Source organism: Monodelphis domestica, chromosome 1, assembly GCF_027887165.1.
Source record: "Monodelphis domestica isolate mMonDom1 chromosome 1, mMonDom1.pri, whole genome shotgun sequence".
Taxonomy (NCBI): Eukaryota; Metazoa; Chordata; class Mammalia; order Didelphimorphia; family Didelphidae; genus Monodelphis; species Monodelphis domestica.
Genome location: NC_077227.1, coordinates 630,798,153 through 630,813,876, shown reverse-complemented (window position 1 = coordinate 630,813,876; position 15,724 = coordinate 630,798,153). Strand labels below are relative to the sequence as shown.

The following is a 15,724-nucleotide window of genomic DNA, read 5'->3' as shown; positions in this document are numbered from 1 at the left end:
AAGAGTGGGTTACATCATTTTACAAATGTGATTAGAGCTATTTGAATAAAGTTTTTTCTATGCAAATCCTAAACCAAACTCAGGAAATATAACCACCAATTAAAGGCTTTCTTTGTTCCCATATTTTTGCAAAAATGAGAAACATTAGGAGTAAATCAAGCTTATATGGTTTGTAAAATTAGAAAAAGAATTGTTTTTGCCTACAACTATACTTGGAAGAATTTATTTGGTCATGTTTCATACACTAAACCCATATGTTCATATTTCCTACTTTTCACAAGGAGATAAGATCTTTTAGAATCTTCTAGGCTGAAGTTCATATTGAAAATGCTTTCCCCAGTTACAGCTTAACAGTAGAGACCTCCATGCCTTTTGTCACTGGAAAGTTGTTGATCCTGGTGTTTTGTTTTATTTTTGAGAGTAGTATATTTTAGCCATGGAAGTGAAATTGATATGCCAAGAATCCTGTTTACCCCCCAGCTAATGTAACCAGAAGTTCTAAATATACTCATCTCCTTATATTCCAACCTTCAGAGGAAGAATACCAAAACCCCTGGACAAATTCCTTGCTCATTGTCATGTCATCACTTATATCTTAGGTGGACCTGACACTTAGAGAAGGTAAAGCTACAATGTGAGAATCCTTTGTTCTCATTAGGACTTCATTTTACATGATCCTTATGTTAAATACTGAGGTGCACCAACCTGTGCAAAATTCAAGGGATTTATCAAATACACCAAATTGCATATTGCAGACACAGTCAATAAACATTGAAGTGAATTTACCAAAGGAAAGACTCAAGATGGAAGGAATGTGTTGGTTGTCTGAGAATAAACCGAGTTTGGAAAGATCTACTACCAATTGTTAAAGCAAGTTTCAATGAGCTTTACTAAAAGCTAGAGTACTTGCTGCACATGACTGCTGAGAGACCCAGAGATGAGAATGCCTGTAAACACCTTTACAAGCTTTAGGCACTACATAATGGGTAGTTACTGTAATCTAGACATTGAGAGAAATGCCTGTACACCATGTATAAAGTGACTTGCAATTACTTGGGAGTTCTGCACATAAAACTCTTCCTCCCCATCCCCATAGTGTACCTATATATACCCAGGAGTGGAGTAGCCAGACAGGAAGCCTAGAACGCCTAGTATTCCTTAGCACTGGAAGCAGAAGTCAGTAGTGCCGGCTGACAAGTCATGAGATCACAAATTTATCCCCAACCCAAGACCGTCGTCCATCTCTGTCTGGATATGACATGATCAGAGGTGCCAGTCTCCTAGAGTGAGCTTTTGGGCAAAGGCCAAAGGCCTTCTTGGTATTTCTTTTAAAGACTTAAAGTCTGAAGTTTTAATGGATAGTCAAATGCTGGGTTTTTGTAGGAAACAAGATGTGTATCATACTGTTCCCCTTGTCGTGTTTTGCACTTTCTATAAAGACACACAGACAGTACAAAGGTGCTGAGCAAAAGCAGTCCACTGGTGCCACACAGACCTGCAAAAATGAATAAGAAACTCGGCTTGGTCGTGAATGTGGCACACGCTTTCCTCCATTCGCTGGTTCTTGTTAGACTCAGACCGGCTTTGTTGGACGCCAGCACACACACATTATACGTTGTACTCGGGGAGAGCCCGTGCAGAGGATGCTCCCTGGCGAGGGCGTAGATCTCTCTCACCACCGTCTGCTTCTCTGCCCTGGCTTCAGGGTGGTAGATAAGCTGGTACATGCGCACCACCGAATTGGGCGCGCACCAATGGACAAGGGCCGATGTGTCGGTGGTCTGTGACACCTCCTGCAGCTTGGGTGGGTCGGGGATGGCGTCCTCGCCGCTGAGGCCGGGGCATAGACAACGAGATGATTTCTGCAACACGTCACATGGAGTTTGGAGGTGCCTGCAAGGATGGTAATCGCAGAGGCCCTCTGCCTGCAGCTTGTCCGTCTCCTCCTCTTCTTCCTCCTCACTACTGTAGTCATCCAGCATGAAGACGGGAATCCCTACTGCCGAGGGACTCGAGGCACTCCGCGGATGAGAAGTGCTGGCCGAGGGAAGGGAGGGGCTCCGGGGTGGCTGCCCTGGGAACGGGGTGGAACCTGACGTGGCTCCGGAGGTGCTGGCTCTGGGGGTAGACCTGTTGGGCGCGGTTTTCCCAGTAGCACTTTCTCCCCTTAGCTGTGGGTGAGCTGCGCTTCCAGCCCTGGGTGGACGGACCGTGTCACCAGCACCTCCAGGAGGGATGGTGGAGAGGATGACGGCCGTGCTGCCGACCCCTTGGGTGGGCAGAGTGAGGGACGGCCGATCCAAGGTAGCTTCCTGGCGTCGGAGAGAATTGTCCTTGGTAATGCCTGGAGTCCCTAAAGCAGGGAGTGGTGTGGGCTCTGCTTGGCGGAAACCAAGAGAAGCCAGTGTCCCTGGTGGATTTAATCCCCTTAATGGTTTGGTAGAGACGCTGCCATCCGCGCTGCTTTCCAGGGAAAGGGGGCTAGACGGGATGAAGGCTGTGTGTCTTTCAGAATGACACTTACTGTACAGCTGGGGGAGGGAAAGAGATGGTGAAAATGTACCGTCGGGGTCCGCAGCTGGCGTACACACGGTGTCGTCGGACCTAGCAAGGGGAGACAAAGCCGTTAGAATCCTCGAGACCCGTGTTAGCGAGATGATGGATCAAGCGCGTGACTTTGGTATGGTCTGAGGAGCCCGATTCCGCCAGAGGTCTCAGATGCCTACATCAGTGACTCCTTTGGAGGAAGGGTCCGACCGAAATCAGATTTTAGTACAGCTGGGGAACCCGTACCGGCCATAAACACCTTAACCGAAATTGTGTGTCCAATCACCTGGAGCAATAATAGACTAGAGGAACAACAAACTGCAAGGCAAGTGCGGAGTGAGGCTCTTCTGCGGATGGCTTCTGAAACCAGGGCCTTGGAGGGGCTGCTGGGAGCTAGCTTGGAGGCCGCAGCCCTTAGTACGGGCTAAGGAGGACGAGAAGGAAGGTACGCAAAGGGAGCTGAAGAAGCACCCGGGACAAACTTGAACGATGACTCGGTTATCCTTTATCTCAGTCTGGGGCGGTAGGTCCTAGCGTTATTTTTGAGGATGAAATAGCAGGAGTTGGGGACAATTGAGGAATCATGCCGATAAAAGTAATAAAGAATTCCTCAGTGGAATAGCCATCAGAATAAAGTCATTTCATGGGGAAGCCGGGTGGCTCAGTGGATTGAGAGCCAGGCCTAGAGAGGGGAGGTCTTAGGTTCAAATGTGGCCTCAGCCACTTCCCAGCTGTGTGACCCTGGGCAAGTCACTTAACCCCCATTGCCTAGCCCTTACCACTCTTCTGCCTTGGAACCAACACACAGCATTGACTCCAAGACAGAAGGTAAGGGTTAAAAAAAAAAGAATAAAGTCATTTCCTATATAGACTTGAGGAGTTAGATGGGCTCCATGTTTAAATTAAGAATGCTATCTGAGGGGGCAGCTGGGTAGCTCAGTGGATTGAGAGCCAGGCCTAGAGATGGGAGGTCCTAGGTTCAAATCTGGCCTCAGACACTTCCTAGCTGTGTGACCCTGGGCAAGTCACTTGATCCCCATTGCCTAGCCCTTACCGCTCTTCTGCCTTGGAGCCAATACACAGTATTAACTCCAAGATGGAAGGTAAGGGTTTAAAAAAAAAAAAAGAATGCTATCTGAGAAGCCTGAGCTAGTCCTACTTTCTCTTCATAAGTGGGTAGCGATTTCTGGAAAATAGTGATGGGGAAACTTTATATAAGAGCTATCCATGAAGGGAGTAAGCTTTTTCTGGGACCCCTCTACAACAAAGTCTTTTTATCCCTGTGAAATCATGGAGCCAGTTACCTGCTCAGGACCATTTTCCCTGGATTAGAGAGGAGCCAAGACAATTTGCAGCTGCAACTTAAAGGGTTGCCATACAAGCTGATGAGAATGACTTGGGAGGAATTCAGAGTCCAAGGCTGGAAGGAACTCAAGTTGCAGCTGAAATACAAAAAGTAAAGAATTAGAAAAAGAGGTGGGAGGTCCTGGGTTCAAATGTGGCTTCATGCTTCCTAGTGACCTAAGTGACCCTGGGCAAGTAATTTATCTTCCACTGCCTAGCCTTTACTGCTCTTCTTCCTTAGAACTGATATATAGTATTGCTTTAAGATCATGGTAAAGGATTTTAAATTTGAAAAAGAAAAGAGCAACCTCCAGCTATGGGAGGGGGGGCATATGAAAATGGAAAAATTCACTTTCTATTCCTTAGACATTAATGGGATTGTTTTTATATGAACCTGGGGGGGGGGCGGTGTTTTTATCATCATTATCTGCTACAGTTAGGATTGAAAGCAGGGTCATGTTCTCAAAAGTGAATGGACTTGGAGTCAGAGAATCTGAATTTAAATCTCAGCTTTGCCAAGGTCACCCATGACCTCGGTCAAATCTTTTAAGTTCTCAGACCCAGTTTTCTCAGTGGCAAAATAAAGGGGTTGGATGAGCCCAGGAAGCTTTGGGGTCCCTTTGAGCTCTAAGTCCTGAAGTAGAACCTCATACTGACATTCATGAGAAATAAATATTCATTGTTTGAGTTGACGTGGTATAGGGTAGAGTGCTGGATTTGGCTTAGTAGACCTCAGTTCGAATCCCAACTGCCACCTACTACTCTGAGTGTGATCTCAGAGAGCTTTATTTTCTCATCTTTAAAATAAGGAGGGCTGGGTGACCTCGAAGGTACCTTTTAGCACCACATTTATGCTCAGCAATACATTTTCTACAAAAATCATGGCACTAGGAGCTAGTTTTCTAGTGATGACGGCTTATAGCGGTGATGGTGAACTATGGCATGGGTGCCAAAAAGGGTCCAGAGAGCCCTTTCTGTGGAACACGCCTACAGTCGCTTGGCAGAGGCACTAGGTGGAGCTGTTCCCCTCCCCCCTCCATGCCCCTGAGGTCATTCCTCACTTCCCCCGCCCCTCTGCCCAGCAGCCAATGGGAGTGCTTCTTCTCTCCCCCACCCTCCCCCGTCTGGGGTAAGGCACTGGGGGGGGGAGGGGGAGCCCCGGGGTGCTATGTGGGGTCGTGTTGCCGAAGGCAGCCTGCTGAATCTGCGGTAAAGGTAATTCCTGTGGCGAGGTTGGAGAGGAGCTAGATTTGAGGGGAGAGAGCTCACAGCATGACAAAGCTGGAGGAGAGTGAGTGCTGGGGCCATTCTCCTCCCCCTCTCCACACCCGCCTCTCATCACCTTGCCCCGCAGCCCAATGGGAATGCTTCCTCCTGTCCTCTCTAGGATAAAGGGGTGGCTGAGAAGAGTGGGGGGTAGGGAGGGAGGCGGGGGGAGGGGGTTGATACCCAGTCTCCGAGGGGTCCTGGCACTCCTTCTCTTAAAAGGTTCTCCATCACTGGCTTAGAGACTCAGAGCTCTCCAACAAGTTTTCTCCTGGATTGGAGGAGTTGCTTGGAATAATGTAGATGAACAGGAACTTTGCTGACAGCCCAGCCATTTCAGTTCAGTTCACTTAAATATATCTTTATTTATTTATTAATGAACTACTATGTGAAAGATCCTGTGCATTTTATTGGCTAGTATTTTTTCTTTTTTTAAAATTTTTTTTCTTTTTCTTTTTTTAATTTTTAAAAGATATTTTAGGGGGCAGCTGGGTAGCTCAGTGAACTGAGAGCCAGGCCTAGAGATGGGAAGTCCTAGGTTCAAATCTGACCTAGACACTTCCCAGCTGTGTGACCCTGGGCAAGTCACTTGATCCCCATTGCCTAGCCCTTACCACTCTTATGCTTTGGAACCAATACACAGTATTGATTCCAAGGAGGGAAGGGAAGGGTTTAAAATTTTTTTTAATTAGAAAAAAGATATTTTATTTTCCCAGTTATATGTAATAACAATTTTCCACCTATGTTTTCTGAAGTTATAAGATCCAAATTGTTTCCCTCCTTTCCCTTCCCTCTTCTGGAGATGGTAAGCAATTTTATCTGGGTTATACATTTTTCAGACATACATATATTTTTTTAAACCTTTACTTTCCATCTTGGAATCTATACTGTGCATTGGTTCTAAGGCAGAAGATCTGTAAGGGCTAGGCAATGGGGGTTAAGGGACTTGCCCAGGGTCACACAGCTAGGAAGTATCTGAGGCCATATTTGAACCCAGGAACTCTCATTTCTGTGCCTGGCTTTTAGTCCACTGAAATACCTAGCTGCCCCTGACATGCAAATTTTCTAAAGGAAAAGAATGACCTATTTGCTTTGACTCAAATCTAGCCCTTCCTACTGAAAATCCTTCTCATTTTCAATAAACTTAAAAAATAAGGTCTCTAATCTGTTTATCAAATTTCTTGTTACTATATTTGGAAGGGGTGTCAGGAAAGGGGACAAGCATTTACTAGCACACACTATGCACCAGGCACAAATACATCCCCTTATCTTTAACAATCCTGTAAAATAAATGTGATTATTATTCCACTTTTAGAGTTGAGGAAACTGAAGCAGAGATACTAAGTGAGTTGTCCAGTCACAGAGCTAGTAAATATTCTAGGTAGGATTTGAACTCAGATCTTCCTAACTCCAGGACCAGCACTCTATCCATGGCTCAATTTCAGATTGATTTTCCTAGCAGTCTCACAGTTTGTAGTGTATGGGAAGGTTTAGGGTAGCTCTGGCCAGGACCAGACTTCAGCAAAATTATGTAGTTTTTCTTGAGCACCTCCTTTTCAGGACATTTTTACCTTTCAGTTCCTTAAATAGTCTCTGGGAAGTGATGACAAGCTAGCCTTGCTCTTCCTAGGCTAAATAGAACTGGTTCCATCCTTTCCCCATATTAATATGGAAACAACTGATATAAAGAACAACAAATTTAGTATCAAAAACTAAAATGAAAAATGTATATTGACCTACAGTGAGATAGGAAGCCAATTAAAATAATGCATGTAGTTTGTATGTAAAACTTTGAGAGGGGCTACAAATAGAGAACGAGGCCTGGAATTTAGTAGGAATGGACCAGGCTAGATCACATTTGTACAAAATGCATGGTGCATTCAGTGTTTTCTAACTACTGTGTACAACAAAAGCCCTTTTTGCTCCAGTATTCTCCTAGGAATGAGAGATGACTCCCAGGAATGAACATCACTCAGGAGAAAGAAAATTTCAAATAGCCCACAGACCAGTGGCAATGTTTGGTGTAAATATGTAGGTTATAGCAAATTACTTAGAATTATGTGTTTGAGAACGGCTATAAAAGATATTAAAGGCATGTATGACCAGAAAATGAGCGATAGGATCAATAATGTCCCAAAATATGCAAAAAGAAATGGACAGCTCAATTGTTGCACAGGTTTGGAAGAAGGCAGCATTTGGGGAATTACTACTGCATAGGCGACAACACATGTCTGGGATTTCACGCAGCAGTCCCAATAAGTTGTCTGAGGCATGTGAAGGCCAAATGGCTCGCTGGTCCTATAACTAAGAGTCAAAGGGCAGATTTGAACTTGGATAATCCTGAGCAGGAGTCTATTCCTGCTGCCTCTTGATCTGGCACCCCTGAAGTAGAACAAGCACCAAAGGAAAACCTGTAGCACCCTGGGGAGATCCTCTCTGGGGCACAAGATGAACAAGAATCACAGAATGAGAAAGCATGACCTATATTTGTGGAGGGACTGCCTGTGGAGTGAAATAAATCGCTAGCCCAAAAAGGTAGAAGAAATCCCATAAAAATGTTCCTGTTCTTCATTTTGTTCCCTTAGGATCTGACTCTCTTCCTGTGGAACTAGCTGATTAACAAATGTCTTAGTTTAAGCTAATAATAGGTCATGTATTTACAGTTAATGAGCCTCCTGAAGAACAAATTTAATGAATAAGTTATTATAATTCCTTTAATAGTGGGCATTTTCAATGGGAGGAAGGGGAACTTTTTATTTTTGATTTTTTGAAGGGAAAGGGAAATTTGGTTCGCTAGTCTCCTATGTACAAGAAGCACCGATCCTGAACTTGGCTGTTCCTTCTGAAGGGGAAACATACTGGATGTGCCAGCTAGAAATGACTAGAAAGTCCCAACTGCAGTACTGCCTCCCTTTTCTATTTTTTTCTTCACTATATGTTGAAATCTGCCCTGCAACAAAACCATGATAGTTTACTTTGCTCTGTGCATGAGGATGGAATTGGGTGACGATTAGGTTTAGGAAGGTGATGGATCAAACACTCAGAGGAGGACAGGATTGGTTGTTCCATTGTGAGCCCCTCCTGTGCACAAGGGGACCTCCTCCTCTAAACGATACTTAAACCCATACCTCAAATTCAGTGCACATTTCCCAACTGAGTTATAGCTCTGTTGTGGAAGCCCTTTTCCACTCTTCCAGAAGAGAAATAAATTGGCTTGCTGCTTTGTAAATTTTGTTTCTTCATTTTGAGTCAGTGGGCTTCTTGCCCTTTCTCTGAGTCATGGCCCCTTCCCATTTTTCTCCATTGACATGTGATGGCTCTCTACCTACTTTTTCAGCATCTGCCCTCTGAATTCCTCAAATTTTCAGTTTTCTCAGCAATCATAGATGCAATGTGGTACCAGGCACTGCAGGCTTTTACACTGATATACTGATACTCCTACACATTCCAAAGCATGGGGCTGCTAAACCAGAACTGCAATTCCCATCTAGGAAAACTGGAAATTTTGCCTTCCCCTGCTATTTCTGAGTTAGAACCCAATGATGACCCCAAAGGCTATGCTGTGTCAGAAGCTACAATAAACCTCAAAATAAGTCTTTATGAAGGCTGAGGCATAGGTTGGAGATTCAAGCTGCTTGCTGCACACTATCTTTGCCTTTAACCACACTACAATTCCCTTTCTAGACCCAACAACAAAGATAGACAACTTGGATTGGCTTTGATGGAATTTTTCCAGTATGGCCTGTCTAGATAAAGTATTGTCACAGTGTGGGAACTATTCTTCTGATATGGTTGGCTGCCTCTGTGGCAAAATCCATGGGGCTCTCCTGCCCACAAATGTCACCAATTCAGGTGTCACAGTGTCTGATATGCCCCTATTAATGATCCTTTGAGTTGTGTCTCTGCACAGTTTCCCCTTTTAAAATGAAAAAGTCTCAGAGGGGAGAGGAGAGGCTAATTAATTAATTTCCTCATTGCTTTTTGTGGATGCCATGATAACCGGAGATACAACTTGGCATAAGTGGAGAGTATTAAATCATGAATGTAGTATTTCATGAACGCAGACACACGAACACTAAGCATAGCAGTCTGAGATCTCTCTAAGAAATACTTACTTTTGGAGCAGAAGAGATTGCAAATGCGGAGTGTCTTCAAATATTTGTGTATTCACAGAACTTAGTGCTTGAGAATCTTGACAATCCAGCACTCTCAGATTAGATGTAGCTTTGAATATTTGCCCATCGAGACTTTTCAGTCTTGCCATCTTCTTAAGGTAGAGGGACCTGAGGTTTGGCAGGTCCTTGATCCATCCTAGCTGAACTGAAACGCAGAGGGAAACCTTTTACTGAGCATACAAAAGGGTATAAAAGGGAAGGGGCACTAAAAGGAATTAGTTTCATAAAGAAACCCCAACATTCATGAATGTGGGAGCTAATCAGAACTTGAAGGTGAAACTCAAAAGATGACATTTTAGATTCATTAATAAGTAGAGTTTCAAGTGAGAAAATGGCTTATGAGAAAGACTATCATATCTCATTAATTCATAGAATTGGAATCAAGTTTAACATCATCAAAATAATAAGTTCATTATAGATCTAGAGCTGAAAGGGACACAGTGGTCATTAAGTCTGGACCCTTTCATTCAACTGATGAGGACCTTGAAGTGAAGTGACTTGCCCAAAATCACTCAGACAGTAGACAGCATTGTCATAATTCAAAGGCTTGTCCTCCGATTCCAAACCCAGCACTATTTTTCCTGACATAAAAACGAGGCTCAAAAAGGCTACTTAATATTACTCAGCTTCTAAAGTAAAGTCAGGACTAGCATCCTCTTACCCTTACACCGTTAATAGGAAAACTAAAGAAAACTAAAGAAAAATCAAACCCATCACAGTTCTCTGAGGTAGCCAAAAATGTGCAGATATGAAGTACAATGGCAGGGGCCAGGGTGGAGGGGTACAGGGGTGGGAAGTGTAGGTAAAGGTAAAGGAGAAGAATAAGGAATCTGATTAAGCAAGTTCCTTACCATTTTCAACCAATTTTATTTCCTGACTCCTCCAAAACCCAAAATATCACCTTCTGAATTCTAATTTCCATTTCCTAAATTCTCTTATTACTCCTAAGTGGGATTTATGCTGGAAAAATTTTTTTTTCTTGAGATTAATTTGTGTTAATAATGATAACAACAACAATAATTGGCATTTATAGTTCTCTGAGGTTGGCAAAGCAGTTTACTTATGTTATTTCATTTAACCTCAATAGAACCATTATTATTCATTTGTGTCTGGCTCTTTGTCACCCCATTTGGGGTTTCCTTGGCAAATATACTGGAGTGGTTTGCCATTTCCTTCTCTAGCTCATTATACAGAAGGTAAAACTGAGGCAAACAGGCTTAAACAATTTGCCCAGAGTCATATAGATAGTAAGTGTCTGAGGCTGGATTGAACTCAGGTCTTCCTGACTCCTAGGTCAAGTTTCTCTCTCTTTACTAGGTCAACTAAACAAGGAAGTATGGAAAAGAACCGCACCCCATACACACACAGTGGTCTGAACCCAAAGTATCTAAACCTAGTGCTGAGTCTATTCAAGGTCATCAGTTAATGATTATTTCCTGAGCACCTACTAAATTTCATTTGATGATTCTCTCTCTCTCTCGTTCCGTTCTCTCCTCTCTCTCTCTCTCTCTCTCTCTCTCTCTCTCTCTCTCTCTCTCTCTCTCTCTCTCTCTCTCTCTCTCTCTCTCTCTCTCTCTCCCTTCTCTCCTCTTTCCCTCTTCCTCCTCTCCTCTCTCTCCTCCTCCCTCTCTCTGCCTCCCTCCCTCTCTTTTTCTCTCACTCCCTCTCTCCTGTCTCTCTCTTCCTCCTCTCCTCTCTCTCTCTCTCCTCCTTCCTCCCTCTCTTATTCTCTTTCTCTCCCTCCCTCTCTCCTCTCTCTTTCTCTTTCTCTCCTCTCTCTCAATATATATATATATATATATATACACACACATATATAAACACATATATTTTCAGAACTGCATTGGATACTAGTACTCAGCAAAGAAGCAATTTTGGACTTTACTTTCCTCTTTATCCCCCCTGTGACTCTACAATATAGTAGTTACATAACGACATACTTTTGTCTTCACATATATCTATGTATGCATGTATGTACATGAGTTTATATACACATACACACACATATGGAATTTTCCTGACTCCAGGGTCAGTGCTCTCACCATGATGTGCTCTGGCCACTCTGGCTCTAAAGGAAGACGTGAAAACAAAAGTAGATACACACACACGTGCATATATATAAATATATAATAGCCATATTAGTATAGATACCCATATACATATGTTATATATATGACAAAGATATCATACATATAAATATATTCTTATATATACATGCCATGTGTGCATCTGTGTATATTTTTATATTCACCTCTTCCTTGCTTGAGAGCCAGACTGGCATCATGGTGAGAGAGTTAACCTTGGAGTCAGGAAGACCTGAATTCAAATTCTGCTTTGTATATATACTGGCCATCTGACCATTGGAAGCTGGTCTCAGTGCTCCCCAAAGTTACCTAAGTTACAGGTGAATAGCATCAGTAAAAGGGTTTTTATACACCCAGAAATTCCCCACTGGGATAATTATTGTTTAAATCCCATTCCTGTGCCCTGAAAATTCCTCAGACTTACTTTCTGGAAGAAAAGTCCTACTCAGATCCAATACTTCCATGGTATACATCTTTTCTCCAGATTGACTTAATATTCTTTGAGCAAAGGCTGACTCTTTAATTCCTTCTCGGTCATTTTTCCCCAACAGGGTAGCAGACAAGTTAAGAAAATGAAGGGATGGAAAGCAGGAAAATGTCCAGGGCTGGATTTCCAGAATAGGGTTGCCCGCAAGTGATAGCCATGTCAGGTTCTGCAACATCATCGTTTGGCAGGTGGGCATGGATGAGAGCTTGTTGTAGCTTAGATCCAGAGTTTCAAGGTTCTCTAAGACAGGAGTCCCTCCCCAGTGAAGCTCTTGGATCAGGTTGTTCCTCAAGATAAGAACCCGAAGATTGGGGAGATCCCTCAGGTCCTGATCTCTCAGTTCCTTAAGCCAGTTGCTGCTTAGGTCTAAGCTTTGTAATGCCCTTGGCAGACAGTGAGGAAAGCTTTTAAGGCTTCTGTTCACTAGAAACAAGGTGGTTTCTGTTGTCTTATTCAGCTCCTCACAAGACACGCTAGAAAATTTGAGGTTTTCCTCCCAGGGACCAAGATGAGTGACTTGAAAGAGGGTCTCTATTACTTTTGGCAGGGCAATGCCTTCTCTACCTGGTGGGCTGTCAGATGCCGCCCAGTGTAGACCCATCACGGAAAGCAGTAAGAAGGACAACATTTTTTGGTTTCGGTGGCCTCCAAATATGGACCTTTTGGGGAGAGGAGAACAAAGACCACAATAAGTCAAAGAAAACACATTTGTGGTTCAGTGCCCAGGAGCAGTTCCCAAGTTAAAAGTGGGTATAGTTTTCCTATTATACCTGGAATTATACTTATTATATTATAATTGTTCCTTTCATACCTAGGAACAGGAGCTATAGTAGGATTTTTACTAGAATTAAAACCAACCCTGCTAGAAGCTGGAAGTAAGTCATTGCTTCAACCTTAGAAAAACCTAGAATAATTTGATGCATGGAACTCCGGGTTTAAAAGACCCCCAAGGCCAACACTTTCGCTTTCTAGATGGAGTCAGACCATTTCTTAATAGCCCCCCCCCCAACCTCTGTATCCAGCTAAGACATTAAGCTGGCACTTCTGGGCCTGAGAATTTGATGAATTCCAGCTGAAATCCTTTCCCAAAGGGTGGAAGGGTAGAAGAAGAAACCATAATCCAAATTCCAGGATATCTGAGAACACAGTCTATTTTTAAAAAAATTCTTATAGATTATGAATTTAACAAACATAATATGAACATACCCATCTACAAAGCAAAACCAAAAAGAAGATTGAATATGAAATTGCAAGTTTCCATTACGTACAGCTTGCTGTCATTTTTAAAGATGTATCATACATTCAAGGTAGCCCCACCTCTGCCCTGCTTGTCTGTCTCTGGAGTGTCCCTCTGCTCTCTCCTGGGTGATTTTTTACAGTGTTACACTGGCTTTTTTATTCTTTACCTCTCCTCTGCTTCTCCCTGCTCCCCCAAAGGGCCTTCCTTGTAGAACTCAGTATATTTTATTATAGTATATCATATGAAGCCCCCTTGAATCACATTTTAATACATAAACCACACAGAGGTTCCTTCCTGCAGTACATGTCAGGCTTCACTTCTGTTTGGTGAGGGAAAGGATCCTACAGTCAATGGAACCCGGCAGTCCCAGAGAAAATGTACACCCCAAGGAAAGCCTGTACTTCCCTCTCTCAGTCTCTGAGAGATGTCTTTAGAGCTTCTGGGAGAGGAAGTCAGCACACCAATGATGAGTAGTTAAAATAGCAGCAGCATTAACATGTACAGAACACTGTGGTTTGCAAAGGATTTTATCTATGTTACCTCATTTGATCCTCAGAAACAGTGCTATTAACCTCATTTTAAAGATGGGGGGGGGGGCGGGAAGGTTGTGATGCACCTAAAGTCACACTACTAATGTGGAAAGCAAGATTTGAATTCAGGTCTTCCTCACTCCAAGGCTAGCACTTTTGACTTTCACCAGTTAGCCACCTAATTACACACAGACTTGGAAAGACACTGACTTTCCCAGTGCTACACAGACAATAAGCTATAATGGATGAAGTATTGGCTTTGGAGTCAGAAAGATAGAGGTTTCATTCCTGCCTCCAACACTTCAATCTGCCAGTAAATATTTATTATGGAGAGCAATCTGGAATTATGCCCAAATCATTATAGAACTGCGTTTACCTTTTGATCTACTGTTAGGTTTATTTCCTAAAGTGATCAGGGCAAAAGGAAAGGAGCCTGTATGTTCTAAAATATTTCTAGCAGCTCTCTTTCTGGTGACAAAGTGGTAACTGAAGGGATGCCCATCAGTGGGGAATGGCTAAACAAATTGTGGCATATGATTGTGATGGAATACCACTGCTCTTTAAGAAATGTCAATCAGATTAATTTAAAAAATATGGAAAGACCTACATGAAATTATGTGAAACAAACAGAACCAAGAGAATATTATATACAGAAACAGAAATATTTGAAGAATGATTTTTGTACCTCCTGAAAAGGAATTGACAAATAGAAATCTGCAAGACATAGTTTTATAAACACTTATCTTTTGGTCAAATGATGCTTTGTCTAATGGCCAGAAGGGAGAAAGTTACCTGGGTATTTTAATGTATCAAATAAATAAGTTTAAATTTGAAAAAAAGAAGGGGGGGGGGAACGCTAGCTAAATAAATAAGTAAATATTAAGCACCTACTATATGCTAGGCTCTAGCCCTAGCACTTGTAAAATATATAGCCAATAGCAAAACCCTTAATCTCTTTGAGCCTCTGTTAAATGGGGATAGATCTCACAGGGTCCATCAAATGAGGCTGTGTCTCTAAAATGCTTTGTAAATTGTAGTGTGCTATATAAATTTCAGTTATTATTAGGGTGGAGGAACAAAGAAACGCCTAGCATATGGGCTCTGGAAGATACTCTTTCAGTCCTGTTATTAGTGTCTATATTAGCTCACAATAATGCCATCAATTGTGCTCTCAACCACTTTCTGTTTCTTACTAGTAGCCTAGAGATTTGGGCTCTCGTCTCTGTCGGTCATACTTTTAATTATAGGCTGTGACTCTAGGAAAGCCAGTTCCACCCTTTAGCGCTCAGCGTTCTTCTCCATAAAATGAGGAAGCTTAGGCTGGATAATTTCTCAGGTCCCTTCTACTTACTAGATAATACAACCATGATTCTGAGAATCCTTTGTCTTGATAATGGCTGGGGAAGGTGAGGGGTGCTGGAGGAACAAGAGGGGTGGCAAGAAAGTGCAATATAAAAATTATACTCACCAGGAAGGCACCTTTTGAAGTATGTAGCCCTCTAGTCTTCCTCAAGTCCCTCTCTGCTTCTTTTAAACAAATAAATAAATCCCAAGGACTTGTGAGTCAGTCAACAGCTTGGTTCACAATCCCAGAGGCAGCTCTTCCGCACTCCTCCCCATCTACATCCTTTTGGCCCCTCTGACCATGGTTAGAGGTAGAGTTTACTCTAGTTCTCTTGAGCCCCTCCTTCTCCTTTTCTTCCTCCTCCTCTTCCTCCTCCTTCACTGAAATTTTCCATTTATTATTTCCTTTCTCCCCTACCCACTGGTCCCTCCTTCCCCCTCTCCTCCTCTATACTCACTTCCTTTCTGAGTCTGTCACTACTCCCCCCCACCCCCAATCTCCTTTACTTCTTACATTGCCTGAAATCCCTGAGAGTGAAATATGAAAGGTCCCTGCTTTCTCAGGGTTGGGGTTAACAAGCATTAATGGGACCCCGTGGTCAAACAAGAGCAAATTTATCATCATTTCTCAGGAGTCTGCTCCATCTAGACTTTCCCCATTGCCAGATTGCTACTTCCCTGGGAGAAGTGGAGATTAAATGGTGTGC

General features: G+C 43.0%; 1 protein-coding gene across 1 annotated transcript; it reads right to left on the bottom strand.

The window, feature by feature from the left end:
• Positions 1–207: 207 nt before the first annotated feature.
• LRRN4 (leucine rich repeat neuronal 4) lies at positions 208–15,475 on the bottom strand. Its single transcript, XM_003339726.4, has 5 exons — positions 15,142–15,475; positions 11,841–12,562; positions 9,273–9,477; positions 3,852–3,989; positions 208–2,604 (listed from the first exon to the last, which is right to left on the bottom strand). The coding sequence occupies exons 2-5, from the start codon at positions 12,529–12,531 to the stop codon at positions 1,329–1,331; spliced, it is 2,310 nt and encodes a 769-aa protein (XP_003339774.3). The 5' UTR covers positions 12,532–12,562; positions 15,142–15,475; the 3' UTR covers positions 208–1,328.
• Between the last annotated feature and the right edge of the window lie 249 nt (positions 15,476–15,724).

What these genes read in the sequence shown, in the direction of transcription:
- LRRN4 (XM_003339726.4), bottom strand. Translation starts at nt 12,531, where the DNA reads ATGTTGTCCTTCTTACTGCTTTCCGTGATGGGTCTACACTGGGCGGCA. An exon ending in CAATCTCTTCTGCTCCAAAA is followed by an intron (nt 3,990 to 9,272) that starts GTAAGTATTTCT and finishes TTTGTATTTCAG; the next exon opens with CTGCAACTTGAGTTCCTTCC. An exon ending in GGGAAAATGGTCCTGAGCAG is followed by an intron (nt 2,605 to 3,851) that starts GTAACTGGCTCC and finishes TCCCCTTGCTAG; the next exon opens with GTCCGACGACACCGTGTGTA.